Source organism: Chiloscyllium plagiosum, chromosome 10, assembly GCF_004010195.1.
Source record: "Chiloscyllium plagiosum isolate BGI_BamShark_2017 chromosome 10, ASM401019v2, whole genome shotgun sequence".
NCBI lineage: Eukaryota > Metazoa > Chordata > Chondrichthyes > Orectolobiformes > Hemiscylliidae > Chiloscyllium > Chiloscyllium plagiosum.
Genome location: NC_057719.1, coordinates 8,555,404 through 8,570,674, shown reverse-complemented (window position 1 = coordinate 8,570,674; position 15,271 = coordinate 8,555,404). Strand labels below are relative to the sequence as shown.

The window sequence follows — 15,271 nt, the reverse complement described above, 5'->3', positions numbered from 1 at the left end:
CTCAGAGAGATGCTTCCATGTAGAAAGGAAAAGCTGTACAAATATCTCACGCTGTTAACAGTGTGTCGCAGTGTAATGTACAGGTGACTGGAGTACAGGATATCATTACCCCTTCACTTGGTCCACAACTCAATCATCAACTTGAGGATTTTCTTGCAACAACCCAGATATTCCTCTCCACTTGTACTGCAAAGTAAAGGTAAAGTTGCTATCATTTTACCAGATCATTGGGCTCTTCTGTCATTAGAGAGAGACAACTGGGGATGGTTTAACCTGAGGGTCACCACACCTCAAGCAAAGGGAGAGGTCTGTTTAATTCAATCATGGGACACAGACATCACTGACTAGCATTCATTGCCCATCTCATAGAACAGTTAAGAATCAACCAAATTGCTGTGGGTCTGGAGTCACATGTAGACCAGACCAGTTAAGCATGGCAGTTTCCTTCCCTAAAGGACATTAGAGAACCAGATGGGTTTTTCTGACAATCCCTTCATGATCATCATTAGACTCTTAATTCCCCATTTGTATTGAATTCAATCATCTGCTATGGCAGGATTTGAACCCAGGTTCCCCCGAGTAGTACCTGGCTCGCTGGATTAACACTCCAGCGATAATACCACTCAGCAGTTTCTTTCCCCAGAGAACAGTTGGGAAGAAGAGTCCCTCAGTAGTAACTTCAGCCAGGGTGGGAATTGAACCCATGCCGTTGGCATCACTTTGCAAAGCAGTCGTCTAGCCAACTCAGCTAACCAACTGCTTGCAGCTTTTATGGGCAGTACATTCAGGATTGTCACGTGGGATGCTGTCAACTTACCTACAGGTCATCAACAACATTGGCATTCATTTCATTTATAGAAAAGGCTGTGGTAGAGACAGGAGGTGAGTCACAGAATTCCCAGCCTTTGACCTTTTAGTGGTGGTATGTTTATGGTTGGTCCAATTCAGTTTCTGATCAATGGTGTTTGGAGCTTCACTCAGCTAGGTCAGTAAGGAGTCACACTCCTGACTTGTATTGGACATGACAAAGGTCTTTGAGATGAAGGAAACATATTTCCATTCATGAGCAGAAATGAAAACTAGACAATCCCGTATAAACCCAGTGAGGAATTTGGGATAAACCTCTTCATCCAAAATGTGGTTAGGCAGTTGAACTGCTACCAGAAGCAGATAGTTGAAGAAAGTATCAGTGATGCATTTAAGGAGAAGCTAGGTAAAGATATGAAGCAAGAGGTAATAGAAGTATCTGCTGAAGGGGATGGCTGAACATTCAGGTGGTGTGCTCGTGTGGGCCTAGAGTACTGTGTACAGCTTCAGTTTCCTTAGATTAGATTCCCTACAGGGTGGAAACAGGCCCTTCAGCCCAACCTGTCCACACCGACACTCCAAAGAGTAACCCACCCAGACCCATTTTCCTTCTGACTAATGCACCTAACACTATGAGCAATTTAGCGTGGCCAATTCACCTGACCTGCACATCTTTGGACTATGGGGGGAAACCAGAGCACCCAGAGGAAACCCACGCAGACACGGGGAGAATGTGCAACTCCACACAGACAGTCACCCGAGGCTGGGATCGAACTTGGACCCTGGTGCTGTAAGGCAGTAGTGCTAACCACTGAGCCACCGTGCTTCCCCAAAGGAAGGATCTGCAGTTCGACCCAAGCCCACCTGACCCTAACCACACTTTGTAACTGCACCTATCATGGCAACCCACCCAGAGGCAGATCTGAGGATTCATGCTGAGAATGAATAATTTTTGAAATATCTAACTATCCTTTGCAGAGTTCAGATTGAAAGTACAATTTCATTCATGAGAAAAAGTTTTACTGGCTTTTGGCTCCCTTCAACTGCATGATCCCTTCTAACAGCAAGCATTGGAACTTCTGATCCCATTTCAAGGAATCCATAACCAGTTGAAGCTGTTCATTAATCTATGAAATGGCAGGAGCTCTGCTATGATAATGGAAGGTTATGAAATTAGTCATGCAACCAGACTCCAATATCAGTCACCCTCTCATCCATTATTTGTCCAGTCACAGAGAAGGGCACCATCATTGTGAAAATCTAGGCAATCCTCATGGCCGAATCTGGAATTAGTGAACATGGTTTCAATATAAGGCGTTTCCAGGTTAGGACAGAGATGATGAGAAATTTCTTCTTCATTTGGAATTTACTTCCCTAAAGAGCAGTAGAGGCTGAATTAAACGTCTTCAGGGTTATTGAACATATTCAAGGATGAGTTAGACAGATTCTCAATAGACAATAAAGTCCAGGGTTTAGATTGGATTACTTACAGTGTGGATACAGGCCCTTCGGCCCAATAAGTCCACAACGACCTGCCGAAGCGCAACCCACCCAGACCCATTCCCCTACACCTAACACTACGGGCAATTTAGCATGGCCAATTCACCTACCCTGCACATCTTTGGACTCTGGGAGGAAGCCGGAGCACCCGCAGGAAACCCACGCAGACACGGGGAGAATGTGCAAACTCCACACAGTCAGTCGCTTGAGGCAGGAATTGAACCCAGGTCTCTGGTACTGTGAGGCAGCAGTGCTAACCACTGTGCCACCATGCCGCCCACCGTGCTGGTTTTGTGGGACAGACAGGAGATAAGGGTAAAGGTCACAATCCGATCAGTCATGATTTTACTACATGCAATGCCAGCTGGTAAAAGTTAAATTCAATTAATGAAGCTGAAATTAAACAATAACTTTTAGCGCTTTTCCCTGGGGTAAGGGAGTCCAAAACTAGAGGACATAGGTCTAACGTGAGAGGGGAAAGATGTAAAAGGGACTTAAGGGACAAGTTTTCACACAGAGGGTGGTGTGTGTATAGAATGAGCTGCCAGAGGAAGTGGTGGAGGCTGGTACAGTTACAACATTTAAAAGACATCTGGATGGGTATATGAATAGGAAGGGTTTAGAGGGATATGGGCCAAATGCTGGCAAATGGGACTAGATTAATTTTCGGATATTTGGTCAGCATGGATGAGATGGACCAAAGGGTCTGTTTCCATGATGTCCATCTCTTTGACTGCATGATTCTATGACCATGGTGACCTGGGGAAGTGATGACATAGCGATAACATCACTGCGCTAGTAGTCCGGTTAACCTGAGGTTAATGTTCTGGGCTTAAATCCCACTGTGGTATATGGTGAAATTTGAATCCAGTAGAAAGTTTGAATTAAAACGTTCGCAGATGACCATTGTCAATTATCATAGACGTCCATGTGGTTCATTCGTGTCCTTTAGGCATGGGGATGTGCCATCCTTACCTGGTCTGGAGTACATGTGACTCCAGACCCACAGCATTGTGGTTGACTCTTAACTGCCCTGTGAAATGGCCAAGCAAGCCACTTAGTACCAAAGGATGAGCAATAAATGCTAGTCTTGCCAAACAATCAATAGGAAAAAGTCAATAAAAGTAAGTTTGTATGTCGGGGGAGGGCAAGGGAATTCATGCTGTGTGTATATCCAGGGTCAGGAGATTATAAGAAAACAATTGCCCACAAGGTTGATGCGGTGATACAGATTTAATTTCCAATTGGACAGCTGGTATAATGCAGGCTGTTACTGAAAGGTTCTCTTTGAACAAGCACAGGGAGCTAATCTTCTCGGATTGAGTGACATTTGTAATCCAAGCCGTTTGATAGCAGCAGCCAGGCTGAAGCTGCATGTGAATACACTGTTCACTTTATCAACAAAACCCTGACTCCAATATAATGCAGTGACAGCTAGAAACAAACTTTATATTTCCCCAATCTTACTGCACAAGTTCTCTCTTTCCTTTATAAATCCACTCTTCCTTTATCTTTGTCATTGAACATTCAGTTTAATTTGAGATTAATGTTTCCCTAACTGTTTTTTCCCACCAGAGCCGTGACTCGAGGTTTGATCACTCCCCTGAGTGAGATGTGGCAACGGGAGGCAAAGGTTTCTTAGGGGTTGGGTCTTGGGGTGGGAGAGGGGCCCTTTCCTTGGAGGTCATGACCCTAAATCTTTAGCTCAAAACCTGACTTGGGTTTCTGGTACCCACTTTGGGAAGGGCTGCTGTAGAAGGGGGCAATTAGTTGCTGTTCAGAGATTTGTTTTATATTTGTTGAAGGGAATGTAGGCGTTCATTGCCTATCCTTAGTTACCCTTTGAGCTGTGATTGGCATGTTATAGGCCATTCAGAAAGCAGCTCAGGGTCAACCGCATTGTTAATATGGGAGCCATGCCCACCAAGTCTCTCACAGCACAGCTATAACAAACACCATTTCCTTTTCAGAGATTATCAGATAAACTGGAGTGTTCTGCATTTGTCCCTTGCTATCTTGAAAAGACAAAAAGGAACAACTGCTGATGAGTGGTCTCTCTGACAATCTCAGGAAAGCCTCAAGCACTTAGAGTCACAGAGATGTACAGCATGGAAACAGACCCTTCCATCCAACTCCTCCATGCCGACAGGATATCCTTACCTAATCCCATTTGCCAGCACCCGGCCCAAATCCCCCCCAAACTCTTCCTATGCATATTCCCATCCTTTTAAATGTTGTAATTGTATCAGCCTCTGGCAGCTTGTTTCATACAGGCACCACCCTCTGTGTGAAAAAGGTTACCCTTTAGGTCCTTTTTAAATCTTTCCCCTCTCATCTTAAACCTATGCCTTCTAGTTTTCATCAAGAGGGGGATTCTGGATTAGTGGTGCTGGAAGAGCACAGCAATTCAGGCAGCATCCGAGGACAGGCAAAATCGACGTTTCGGGCAAAAGCCCTTCATCAGGAATAAAAACTGATGAAGGGCTTTTGCCCGAAACATCAATTTTGCCTGTCCTCGGATGCTGCCTGAATTGCTGTGCTCTTCCAGCACCACTAATCCAGAATCTGGTTTCCAGCATCTGCAGTCATTGTTTTTACTTCATCAAGAGGGGTATAGATAAAGTGATGGCCGGTGTCTTTTCCATAAGGTGGGGGATTTAAAGACTGGGGTACATATTTTTAGGATGGGGAGAAAGATTTAAAAGACATGACGGGCCGTTTTGCACAGAAATGGTTCATGTGTGGAATGAACTTCCAGAGGAAGTGATGGATGGGGGTACAGTTACATTTGGATAAGTACATTAATAAGTACATAGGATATGGGCCAAGCACAGGAAGGTGGGACTAGTTTAGTTTGGGATTATGGTCAACGTGGACTGGTTGGACCAAATGGCCTGTTTCTGTGCTGTATGGTTCTCTGAGTGGATATTATCCTCAAGGTGTAGTGAGAAGTGAGAGAGGAAGTGACTAAATAGAGATGATCAAATGGGAATGCTCACGATGGCAAAAATCTCAAATTGGAAAACGTGGAAAGTCCATTATGAAGTCCTTGCGAAGAAACAGTGGAAGAAGCTTACCGAGTCGTAAGAATTGAGAAACAGAGCTGGTCGTGCTGCTAGACCAATGAAACCTTCTGAATTCATCCCAGGCTCTTTTTTCTGGTGTGTGGATTTGGTACATGGATATAATACTCACGGCTGCATTTTGCTCACACCCAGGAGCAAGCATAGCAGCAGCTAACTCTGGGAATTAAATTGAAATAAAGAGTGATCAAAACTGAACAGACCCTGAAAAATTGAAAAGGAGAGAAATTCTATTAGTGAAGAGAAAGAAAACCATTAAATAAAGTAGTAGTTTTTCATTAATTATTGAAATTGGCTTTATTATTGAGCATGCACACTTCTTAAAAATGCGCAGCCAAAATTTATCATCGGTTAGTTGGTGTCACTTTTCAATGCAACACCTGCAAACTGATGAATTCAGGGCAACATCTACAGAAACCTTTCTGGTTTACCAGGATGTTGCCTGGATTGGAGTATATTAGCTATGAGGAGAGGTTGGTCAAACTTGGAATGTTTTTGCTGGAATTTCAGAGGCTGAGGGGTGACCTGATAGAAGTGTATAAAATTATGAGAGGCATGGATAGGGTGGATAGTCAGAGTCTTTTTCCCGATTGGAAATGTAAAATACTACAGGTCATAGGTTTAAGGTAGGAGGGAGAATGTTTAAGGAAATCATTAAATCATAGAATCCCTACAGTGCAAAAAGGAGTCAGGTGGCCCATCAGATCTGCACCAACCCTCTGAAGAGCCAGACCCCCACCTTATCTCCATAACCCCGTGTTTGCCATGGCTAATCTATCTGGCTTGCATATCCAGGGACACAACTGGGCAATTCACCCAATCCACTGAACCTACACAACTTTGGACTGTGGGAGAGACAGTATTTTACAGAGAGAGTAGTAGGTGCTTGGAATACACTGCTAGGGAAGGGGATAGAAGCAAATACTATAGCAATGTTTAACGAGCATGAACAGGCAGGAAAGAGAGGACTGTGGACCATGTGCGGGCAAATAGGATTAATTTAGAATGTTATCATGGTTGGCATGGACATGGTGGGCCGAAGGGCCTGTTCCTGTGGACTGTTCTAGGTTCTATGTTTGTCAGCCCTTAACTCAAGCTGACAGCAACAGAAACCTTCCTGGTTTGGTCTGTCCTTAACCTGGGAACACTGAGGCCCATTGGAGGCAGCCAGCTGACTGAAATGCTGCCCAGGGATTGTGGATCCTCTCCATAAGAGTCTACCTCATGCTGTTCCCAACTGAGGCAACAGATGAATGAGTGAGGGATCAATCTGTCCTAACAACTTAATGCTTGTATTTTACATTATGAGTCTAGTCATTGACCAGCCATGACTCCAGTGGGGAGCTTCGAGAATGTGGGGGCAAATTACTGCAGATGCTGGAATCTGTACTGAAAACAACAAATGCTAGCGATTACAGCGAGTCGGGCAGCATCTGTGTGGAGAGAGAGAGAGAGCAAGCTAACTCTTCATCAGAGTCATCTATACTTAAAACGTCAGCTTGCTCTCTCTCCATGGATGCTGCCTGACCCGCTGTGATCTTCAGCACTTTTTGTTTCCCACTTTGTGATTTCAAACCTCGATTGAGTGTACAGCCTGGAGTGGCCGTTCTTCCAGAGTTGAGGTTGTGCACTGTTGGGCTCACAGCTTTTGAATGTGACGTTAAACCCAGGAAGGATCCCAAGCTAGCTATTCAAAGGAACCCATGCGGTCTACATCCTGCTCCTACTCCATGTTTTACCGTATCGGTGCAGGGGGCCCCTGACCAATACAGCTCCCTCGAGAAACATCTCCAAACGGAATACATTCTGGTCATTGTCGTTTGTCGGAACCTGATGTGGCCAAATTGGCTTCCATTCTTCTGGCATTACAATGGGAAATGTGACATCCCTTCGACCTGGGTTGGATTTGAACCCTGGGAGAACAGCCATGCATGGTTTTTATGCTAAACTGAGAATTATCAGCATCACAATCTGGAAGAAAATTAAACTTTACACTTACGAAGTGCCTTTTGTGACACCAAAGCTGTCCATAGCCAATCAGCTGCTTTTGAAGTGTAACTAAGTAAAGGTTCCACAGTCCTAACGGACCAGGGGGCTGCTCTTAGATTGGAGGAGAGGGGAGGGTTGGTTAGCTCATTGGCTGGACAGCTGGTTTGCAATAAAAGTCGTGCCCAACAGCACAGATTAAAGAACAACGAACAATACAGCACAGGAATAGGTCCTTCGGCCCTCCAAGCCTGCGCCAACATGTTTTGCCCTTCCAAACTAAAACTGCCTTCACTTATAGGATCCATATCCCTCTATTCCCTTCCTATTCATGTATTCATCCAGGTGTTTCCTGAACGCTGCTATTGTGTCTGCTTCCACCACCCTCTCTGGCAGCACGTTGCAGGCACACACCATCCTTTGTGTGAAAACCTGCCTCATACATCTCTTTTCCCCCCCTAGCACCTTGAACCTGTGTCCCCTAGTAACTGACCCATCTATTCTGGGAAAAAAGCCTAATACTTTCCACTCTATCCATGCCGCTCACAACCTTATAAACTCCTATCAGATTGCCCTCAACCTCCTGTGTTCCAGTGAAAACAAACCCAGTCTATCCAACCTTTGTTCATCGCTAAAATCCCCCATACCAGACAACATCCTGGTAAACCTTTTCTGTACCCTCTCTCCAAAGCATCTACATTCTTACTGTCGTATAGAGACCAGAATAGTCCACAATATTCCAAATTTGGCCTAACTAAAGTTCAATAAAGCTGCAACATAACTTGTCTATCCTTAGATGCAATGCCCCTTCCAATGAAGATAAGCATGCACTAGGCTTTTTTTTCCCAATTCCCACATTGGCTGAGGTTACCATGAATGCTGCACCTTCCAAGCCTAGCCCCTCACCTGAGATGTGGTGACCCTTAGGCAAAGCCAAACCACATCTCTGCTCTTGTGTTCGAGCCCACTAGAAATGGACACTAACTTTGCATTTGCCTTCCTAACTGCCAACTGAATCTAAAGAGAATCCTGAATGAGAACTCCCAAGTTCATTTGTGCTTCAGATTTCCAAAGCCTTTCCCGTCTAGAAAATAGTCGATGCCTCGATTCTTCCTACCAAAGTGCATAACCGCACCCTTTTCCACATCATGTTCCACATGCTACTTCTTTGCCCACTCTCTTGGCATGTCCAAGTCCTTCTGCAGCCTCCCCACTTCCTCAACACTACCTCTTCCTCCACCTATCTTTGTGCCATCTGCAAACTTAGCAACAATGACCTCAGTCCCTTCATCAATATACAACGTGAATTGTTGTGGTCGCAACATTGACCACTGCAGAAGTCCACTAGTCACTAGTTGCCATCCTGAAAAAGACCCCTTTATCCCCACCCTCTGCCTTCCGCCAGTCAATGAATCCTTTATCCATGCTGGCACCGTGCCCTAAGGCCACGGGCTCTTATTTTATTTGGCAGCCTACTGTGTGGAACTTTGTCAAAGGCTTTCTGGAAATCCAAATGGTTTATGCCTACTGGCTCTCCTTTGTCTAACTCATTACCTCCTTAAAGAATTCTAACAGATTTGTCAGGTGTGATGACCACCCCCCCCAACTTGTCGAAGCTATGCTGACTTAGTCCTATTTTACCATACACTTCCGAGTACCCCACAATCTCATCCTTAATAGCGGACTTGAAAATCTCACCAACGACTGAGACCAGGCCAACCAGCCTATAATTTCCTGTTCTCCGCCTCAATCATTTCTTAAACAGAGGTGTTACATTAGTAATTTTCCAGTCCTCTGGGGCGCTTCCTGGCTCCGATGATTCCTGAAAGATCACCACCAAAGCTTCCACAATCTCCTCAACTATGTCCTTCGGAACCCTGGGATGTAGTCTATCCAGTCTGGGTGACTTATCCACCTTCAGATCTTTCAGCTTCCCCAGCACCTTCTCCTTAGTGATGGCCATTACACTCACCTCTACCCCTTGACTCTCTTGTAAGTCTGGTGTGCTACTTCTGTCTTCCACCATGAAGACTGGTGCATGGTACCTATTCAGTTTCTCTGCCATTTCTGTGTTCTCCATTACTGCTACTCCAGCCTCATTTCCCAGCAATGGTGGTCCTTGAGGTTTAAATAGACTCAGGGTGCAGTTCGGAAGGGAGTTCCAGAATTTTGACCCAGTGGCAATGGAGGGGGGGGGGGGGGGGGGCGGAGATTTTCATCTTGTGAACAAATTTAAAAATGGTCGATAATCTGGGGCCAAAGATTTCAGGTGACAGGACTGTCATGGAGTCATAGAGTCATACAGCAGGGATGCAGACCCTTCGGTCCAACCAGTCCATATCGACCATAATCCCAACCTAAACAAGTCCCACCTGCCTGCTCCTGGCACATATCCCTCCAAACCATTTCTATTCATGTACCTATCCAAATGTCTTTTAAACATTGTAATTATACCCACATCCGCCAATTCCTTAGGAAGTTCCATATGCGAACCATCCTCTGTGTAAAAACTTTGCCACTTGTGTCTTTTTTAAATCACTCTTTAAAAATGTACCCCCTAGTCTTGAAATTCCCCAATTCCAGGGGAAAAACAACTACCATTAGCCCTATCTATAATCCTCAATATTTTATAAGCTTCTGTTCGGTCACCCCTCAACCTCCTACATGCCAGTGAAATAGGTCCCAACCTACCCAGCCTCAAAGCTGTAACTCTAACCTTCCATACTGTTTTCCTTGGAGTGTCGGAGGCTGAGGGGTGACCTTATAGAGGTTTACAAAATTGTGAGGGGCATAGAAAGGGTGAATAGGCAAAGTCTTTTCCCTGGGGTCGGGGAGTCCAGAACTAGAGGGCATAGGTTTAGGGTGAGAGGGAAAAGATATGAAAGAGACCTACGGGGCAACCTTTTCACACAGAGGGTGGTACGGGTTTGGAGGGATATGGGCCAGGTGCTGGCAGGTGGGACTAGATTGGGTTGGGATGTCTGGTTGGCATGGACGGGTTGGACAGAAGGGTCTGTTTCCATGCTGTACATCTCTATGACTTTCAGAGGCCTCACCAAAGTCCTGTACAACCTTAACATGTCCTATACTCAAAAGTCTGAGCAATCAGTTTACCTTTGTTAAATTGAGGCCTCGTCTCTGAGGTGGAGGTGAACATAGAATCATAGAATCCCTACAGTGGAGAAACAGGCCTTTCAGCCCAGCAAGTCCATACCGATCTCCGAACAGTAACCCACCCAGACCCATTCCCCTACTCCTCTACATTTACCCTAAACTAATGCAGCTAACTGACACATCCCTGAACATGATGGCCAATTTAGCATGGCCAATTCACCTAACCTGCATATCTTTGGTCTGTGGGAGGAAACCGAAACACCCAGAGGAAACCCACGCAGACACGGGAAGAATGCGCAAACTCCACACAGTCAGTCAGCTGAGGCTGGAATCAGACCTGCTCCCCGGTGCTGTGATGCAGAAATGCTAACCACTGAGCCACCGAGCCACCCAACAATTCCACATTCTATATCAAAGAGCAGATATACTCGCCCTGCTAGCTAGCCATCATTTATTTTCCAGCTAACAGTGCACATATAACAGATCTAGTCATTATTGTGTTGTCATTTGTCTGGGTGTGCTACATGCCAGTTGGCTGTTCTATTTCCGACATTTTGACAATCGGAGCATTTCATTGGCTGTTAAATCTTTTGGAGCATTGTGAAGTTCATAAGTTCATAAGTTATCGGAGCAGAATTAGGTCATTCGACCCATTCAATCATGACTGAAATGCTTCTCACCCTCATTTTCCTGCCTTCTCCCCATAACCCTTCAACCCATTACCAATTAAAAATCTGTCTAACTCGTCCTTAAATTTATTCATTATCCCAACATCCACCGCACTTTGGGATAGCGAATTCCACAGATTCACAACCCTTTAGGAGAAGTAGTCTCTCCTCAACTCTGCTTTCATTTGCTAACTCTTATCCTAAGAATATGACCTCTCATCCTTGAATGCTCCACAAGAGGAAGCATCCGCTCCACGTCTATTTTATCCACATCTATCATCATCTTGAATACCTCAATTTGATTTCCCCTCATTCTTCTAGATTCCAGGGGGTTCAGGCCTAAACTGTTCAATCTCTCTTCATACGACAAATCCCTCATCTCTGGGATCAATCTAGTGAACCTTGTGATAATGCTGCCCGTTTAAGAAGGTTAAGGTGTCCTTGGTATTTTCCAAGAGGGGTCATAAAGGCAGTGGTATCAGATATGGGAATAGTGGCAGTAGAGTGGCCAGTTCTCTCAGTTCAAGTTTTTTTTTCTGAGTTAGTTTAGTTTTAGTCGGGCACCGAGAGAGGCAGCTGCAGTGAAAAGAGGTTCCATGTTTCAACAGGGGTCTTGCCTGAACTTTCTCCCTGAATCCTCTCCTGTCTGTAAGAACCCGTGTTTGAATTTATCTTTTGCCAAGGGGTGTGTTTATGGGACGTTGCAGGGATTGGAACAGCTTCGTTAAGTCTCAGTTGGGTTATCAAATTAGTTGTTATTCTAAATTCGGTTCACTTTTGTTTGCATTTCAGATGTAATACTTAAGTAAATTCTGTTTTGTTTAAAGCAGAGTGATTTGACCAGCTGCATCACTCCTGGAGTATCCACTGTACATCTGTCTTTACAAAAAATGAAAAGTTAGGGTCTGGGCTACGTTCTTAATATGTTTTGAGGGGGGTCTGGCCTGGGCTATAGCAACCTTGTCTGAACTGCATCCAATGCCACTAAATCATTCCTCAAATAAGGTGACCTAAACTGTGCACAATACTCCAGGTGCGGTCTGTGAAAGATGATTAGAGTCATAGAGACGTACAGCACAGAAACATACCCTTTCGTCCAACTCATCCATGCCAACCAGATATCTTAAACTAATCTAGTCCCATTTGCCAGCACTTGGCCCATATCCCTCAAAATCCTTTCTATTCATATACCCATCCAGATGCCTTTTAAATGTTGCAATTGTGCCAGCCTCCACCACTTCCTCTGGCAGCTTGTTCCACACACACACCATCCTCTGTGTGAAAAGGTTTCCCCATAGGTCCCTTTTAAATTTTTCCCCTCTCACCCTAAATCTATGCCCTCTAGTTTTGAACTCCTGCACCCCAGGGAAATGACCTTGTCTATCTGCCCTATCCATGCCCCTCATGATTTTATAAACCTCTATTAGGTCATCCCTCAACCTCCAACACTCCAGAGAAAACAGCCCCAGCCTGTTCAGCCTTTCCCTGTAGCTCAAATCCTCCAATCGTCGCAACATCCTTGTAAATCTTTTCTGAACCCTTTCAAGTTTCATAAGTGTCCATATTATGGAGGAGGCGGTACTGAATGTCTGGATAAATCCCCAGAACCTGATCAGATATACCCTCAAAGTCGGTGGGAAGTGATTGCTCGGTAAATGGGAAGAGAACAGGACTCCTCAATAATCAGCACATCAATTCACGTGTGGAACAGCAGGAGATGGGTGGGTGGGTCCGAAACAAATATTTTGCATCAGTGTTTACAGTGGAGAAGGTCTGGAAGATACAGAATGTGGGGAAATAGAATGTGACATCTTGAAAATTGTCTGTATTGTGGTTATATAAATAGAAATTTGCTCTTTTTCTGTTTCAAATTGTCGGATGAGTACGTGACATTTTCTGTAACATTTCTTTCCCCCTTTTCTCATTGCAGGTCACCGATGACCTTATTGTCTCCTCAGCTGAGTGTGCAAGTGACGATGAGGACCTCGATGAGTGCGAGCCCAGCTCAGGTGGGTTAGGTCAGTCCTTTTTGCTTGCTCCTTCTTTCGCAAAGATAATTAACCGATAGAAGTTGAACAGTAATTACTGATAGAATTGGATAGCAGAATCCAAGCCCAAGGCATCAGGTCCCATGGACCAGTGTGGGGAAGGAAGTTGAGGAGGAACTTGAGATCTAAATGATGACCACTTCCACATGATGGAACCCAAAAAGTGGGAATTTAAAATGGAATAAGACATTTGACAAATTGAAATTACTGCCCAGATTCCTCTCGGGAGTCTCATCATGATGAATGAAATGTTTATGCTGGGGATAATTAAAGATTTCACGTTAAGCCTGCTAATTGTTCTCCTGTTCTTTGGTGATAACACACAGATCCATGGGACCTCTAGTGCAGTTAACATGGTATCGTTTTGGCACTAATTTTGCCGCTGCCGGAGCTGAGCCCAGCTACAGATAGCCGAAATTAGTAATAGACCGGGGCCATGTTAATCTGACTGATGCCCCAAAATGCCTGCCGTCAGTCACATGATTGATTGCCCTCCTTGAGATAACCTCCTCCCCTTTCTCTGTTGCTTCCCCACTCCAGTTACTTTTTCTGTTCACTGGCGGAAGCATTTTGACTGTCACTGCCAAACGAACTAGTGATATTGAGCTGATTTATTGCAAATATTAGGCTTGTCCTTTTTTTTTTCGTTTCTCTCTATCTCTCTTAAGGCTTGCCATGGGTTAGGCCATTGTAATAGAGAACAGATATCAAAGAATTTCTGTGTATGTTTTTTTTTTAACCTAGCATAATTTTTTCAGGCTTACCTACATATTTAAATATGTACATATGTACACATATGTATGATTGTACATATATTGATATATAAACAATAGCGCAGATATATAAAGAGATATTCAGCAAAAGATTTTGATAGCAAAAATATTTTACTGGGCTCACATTTGCTTTTTTTTTAAAAAAAGTAAACATATTTGGTACAGGATGATCAAACTCCTAAGACTTAAGATTCCCTAAGTTTTCCGCATTTTTTTTAATTTAATTTTTGGGGAATTTTTTTTTGGAAAAATATTTTTTTTAAGAAAAAGACAGATGTCAGCAGTCCCTCACCATCAAATCATATGTTTACACAGAAATTCACTCCCTCATTTCTAACCCCAGCATCAGCAAACTTGAACAACTGCATGCAGTGTCGTTTTCACTGTTAATGCATGTGTGGTTTATAGTTCAGTTTATGTTGTCGTTAAGCAGCAGTTATAGCTGGTATTATTTGCTCTCACACTTCATCATGCACTGCATGTAATTTTGGTGGTATGACGAGATTTGTATATGTATATATATATATGCACATGACACATATATATATCATATCTTCATATATATTTTGTAAAACAAAACAAGAATTTTGAATTTTTGGAGGCAATTTCTTTTCCATTTTTAAGAATTCCGTTTTTTCTTTCAATTGAATTTTTTTTAATGCAAAAAAAGTACATTTTTTTATGTTTAGAGGCAACAAAATCCTTTCTTGCCATCGAACTAGGCAGGATGGGTGGTGACTACTGCCCTGGGCTGCCAAAGAGAGTTGTGTATGAAAGACTAAAAATTGAATTATGTAGAAGGTTGAAACACAATCACTCTGCCCCTCCTCTCCTTGCCTTCCCAATCCTCTACTTCTTTCTCACTGTCACTGCTCTGTCTAGCCTTTACGTTTATCTCTATCCCCTCCAAATATCTTTATTGGTGCTGAGTAACAACTTACTTTCTGTTAAAGAGAATGCAGATGGCATAAAAAGAATTTTATTGTCAGGAAGCATTGTTACCTGCCAAACAATTGCGAATTCATGTTTGATCTCGTGAAAAAAAATTCATCATTGGCACATTGCAGCAGTAGTTCCTTTGCCAAAACAGAAAACCCACCCTTTTCATGACTCCGCAGTCAGTGCATGGACTGTGATGGGGGCCATTGCTGTGACACATAGCGAGTTGTTGGGGGTCAATCATACGCTCTGCTGTGTTTGCTCAGAAACTGTTTATTTTGTTTTGGTGTCTGTGTGGTCATGGCCCGGGAGCTGCTGCCTATCCACCTGCTCCTGTGTTTATTTTTAAATTC

At 43.9% G+C, this 15,271-nt stretch overlaps 1 protein-coding gene across 44 annotated transcripts in view; it reads left to right on the top strand.

Annotated features, from left to right (window-relative positions):
- nrxn3a (neurexin 3a) overlaps positions 1-15,271 on the top strand; it is a 2,002,176-nt gene that overhangs the window by 1,946,748 nt on the left and 40,157 nt on the right. For 27 of the 44 annotated variants that reach the window (XR_006312690.1, XR_006312692.1, XM_043697026.1 and 24 more), the window contains one exon: positions 13,089-13,176. Coding sequence is in view for 41 of the 44 variants with exons in the window: in XM_043697026.1 (XP_043552961.1) it covers positions 13,089-13,176 (88 nt within the window). In the remaining 3 variants the exon portion in view is untranslated. The remainder of the gene's footprint in view (positions 1-13,088; positions 13,177-15,271) is intronic. The other 17 variants (XR_006312691.1, XM_043697017.1, XM_043697027.1 and 14 more) reach the window with 1 other exon arrangement.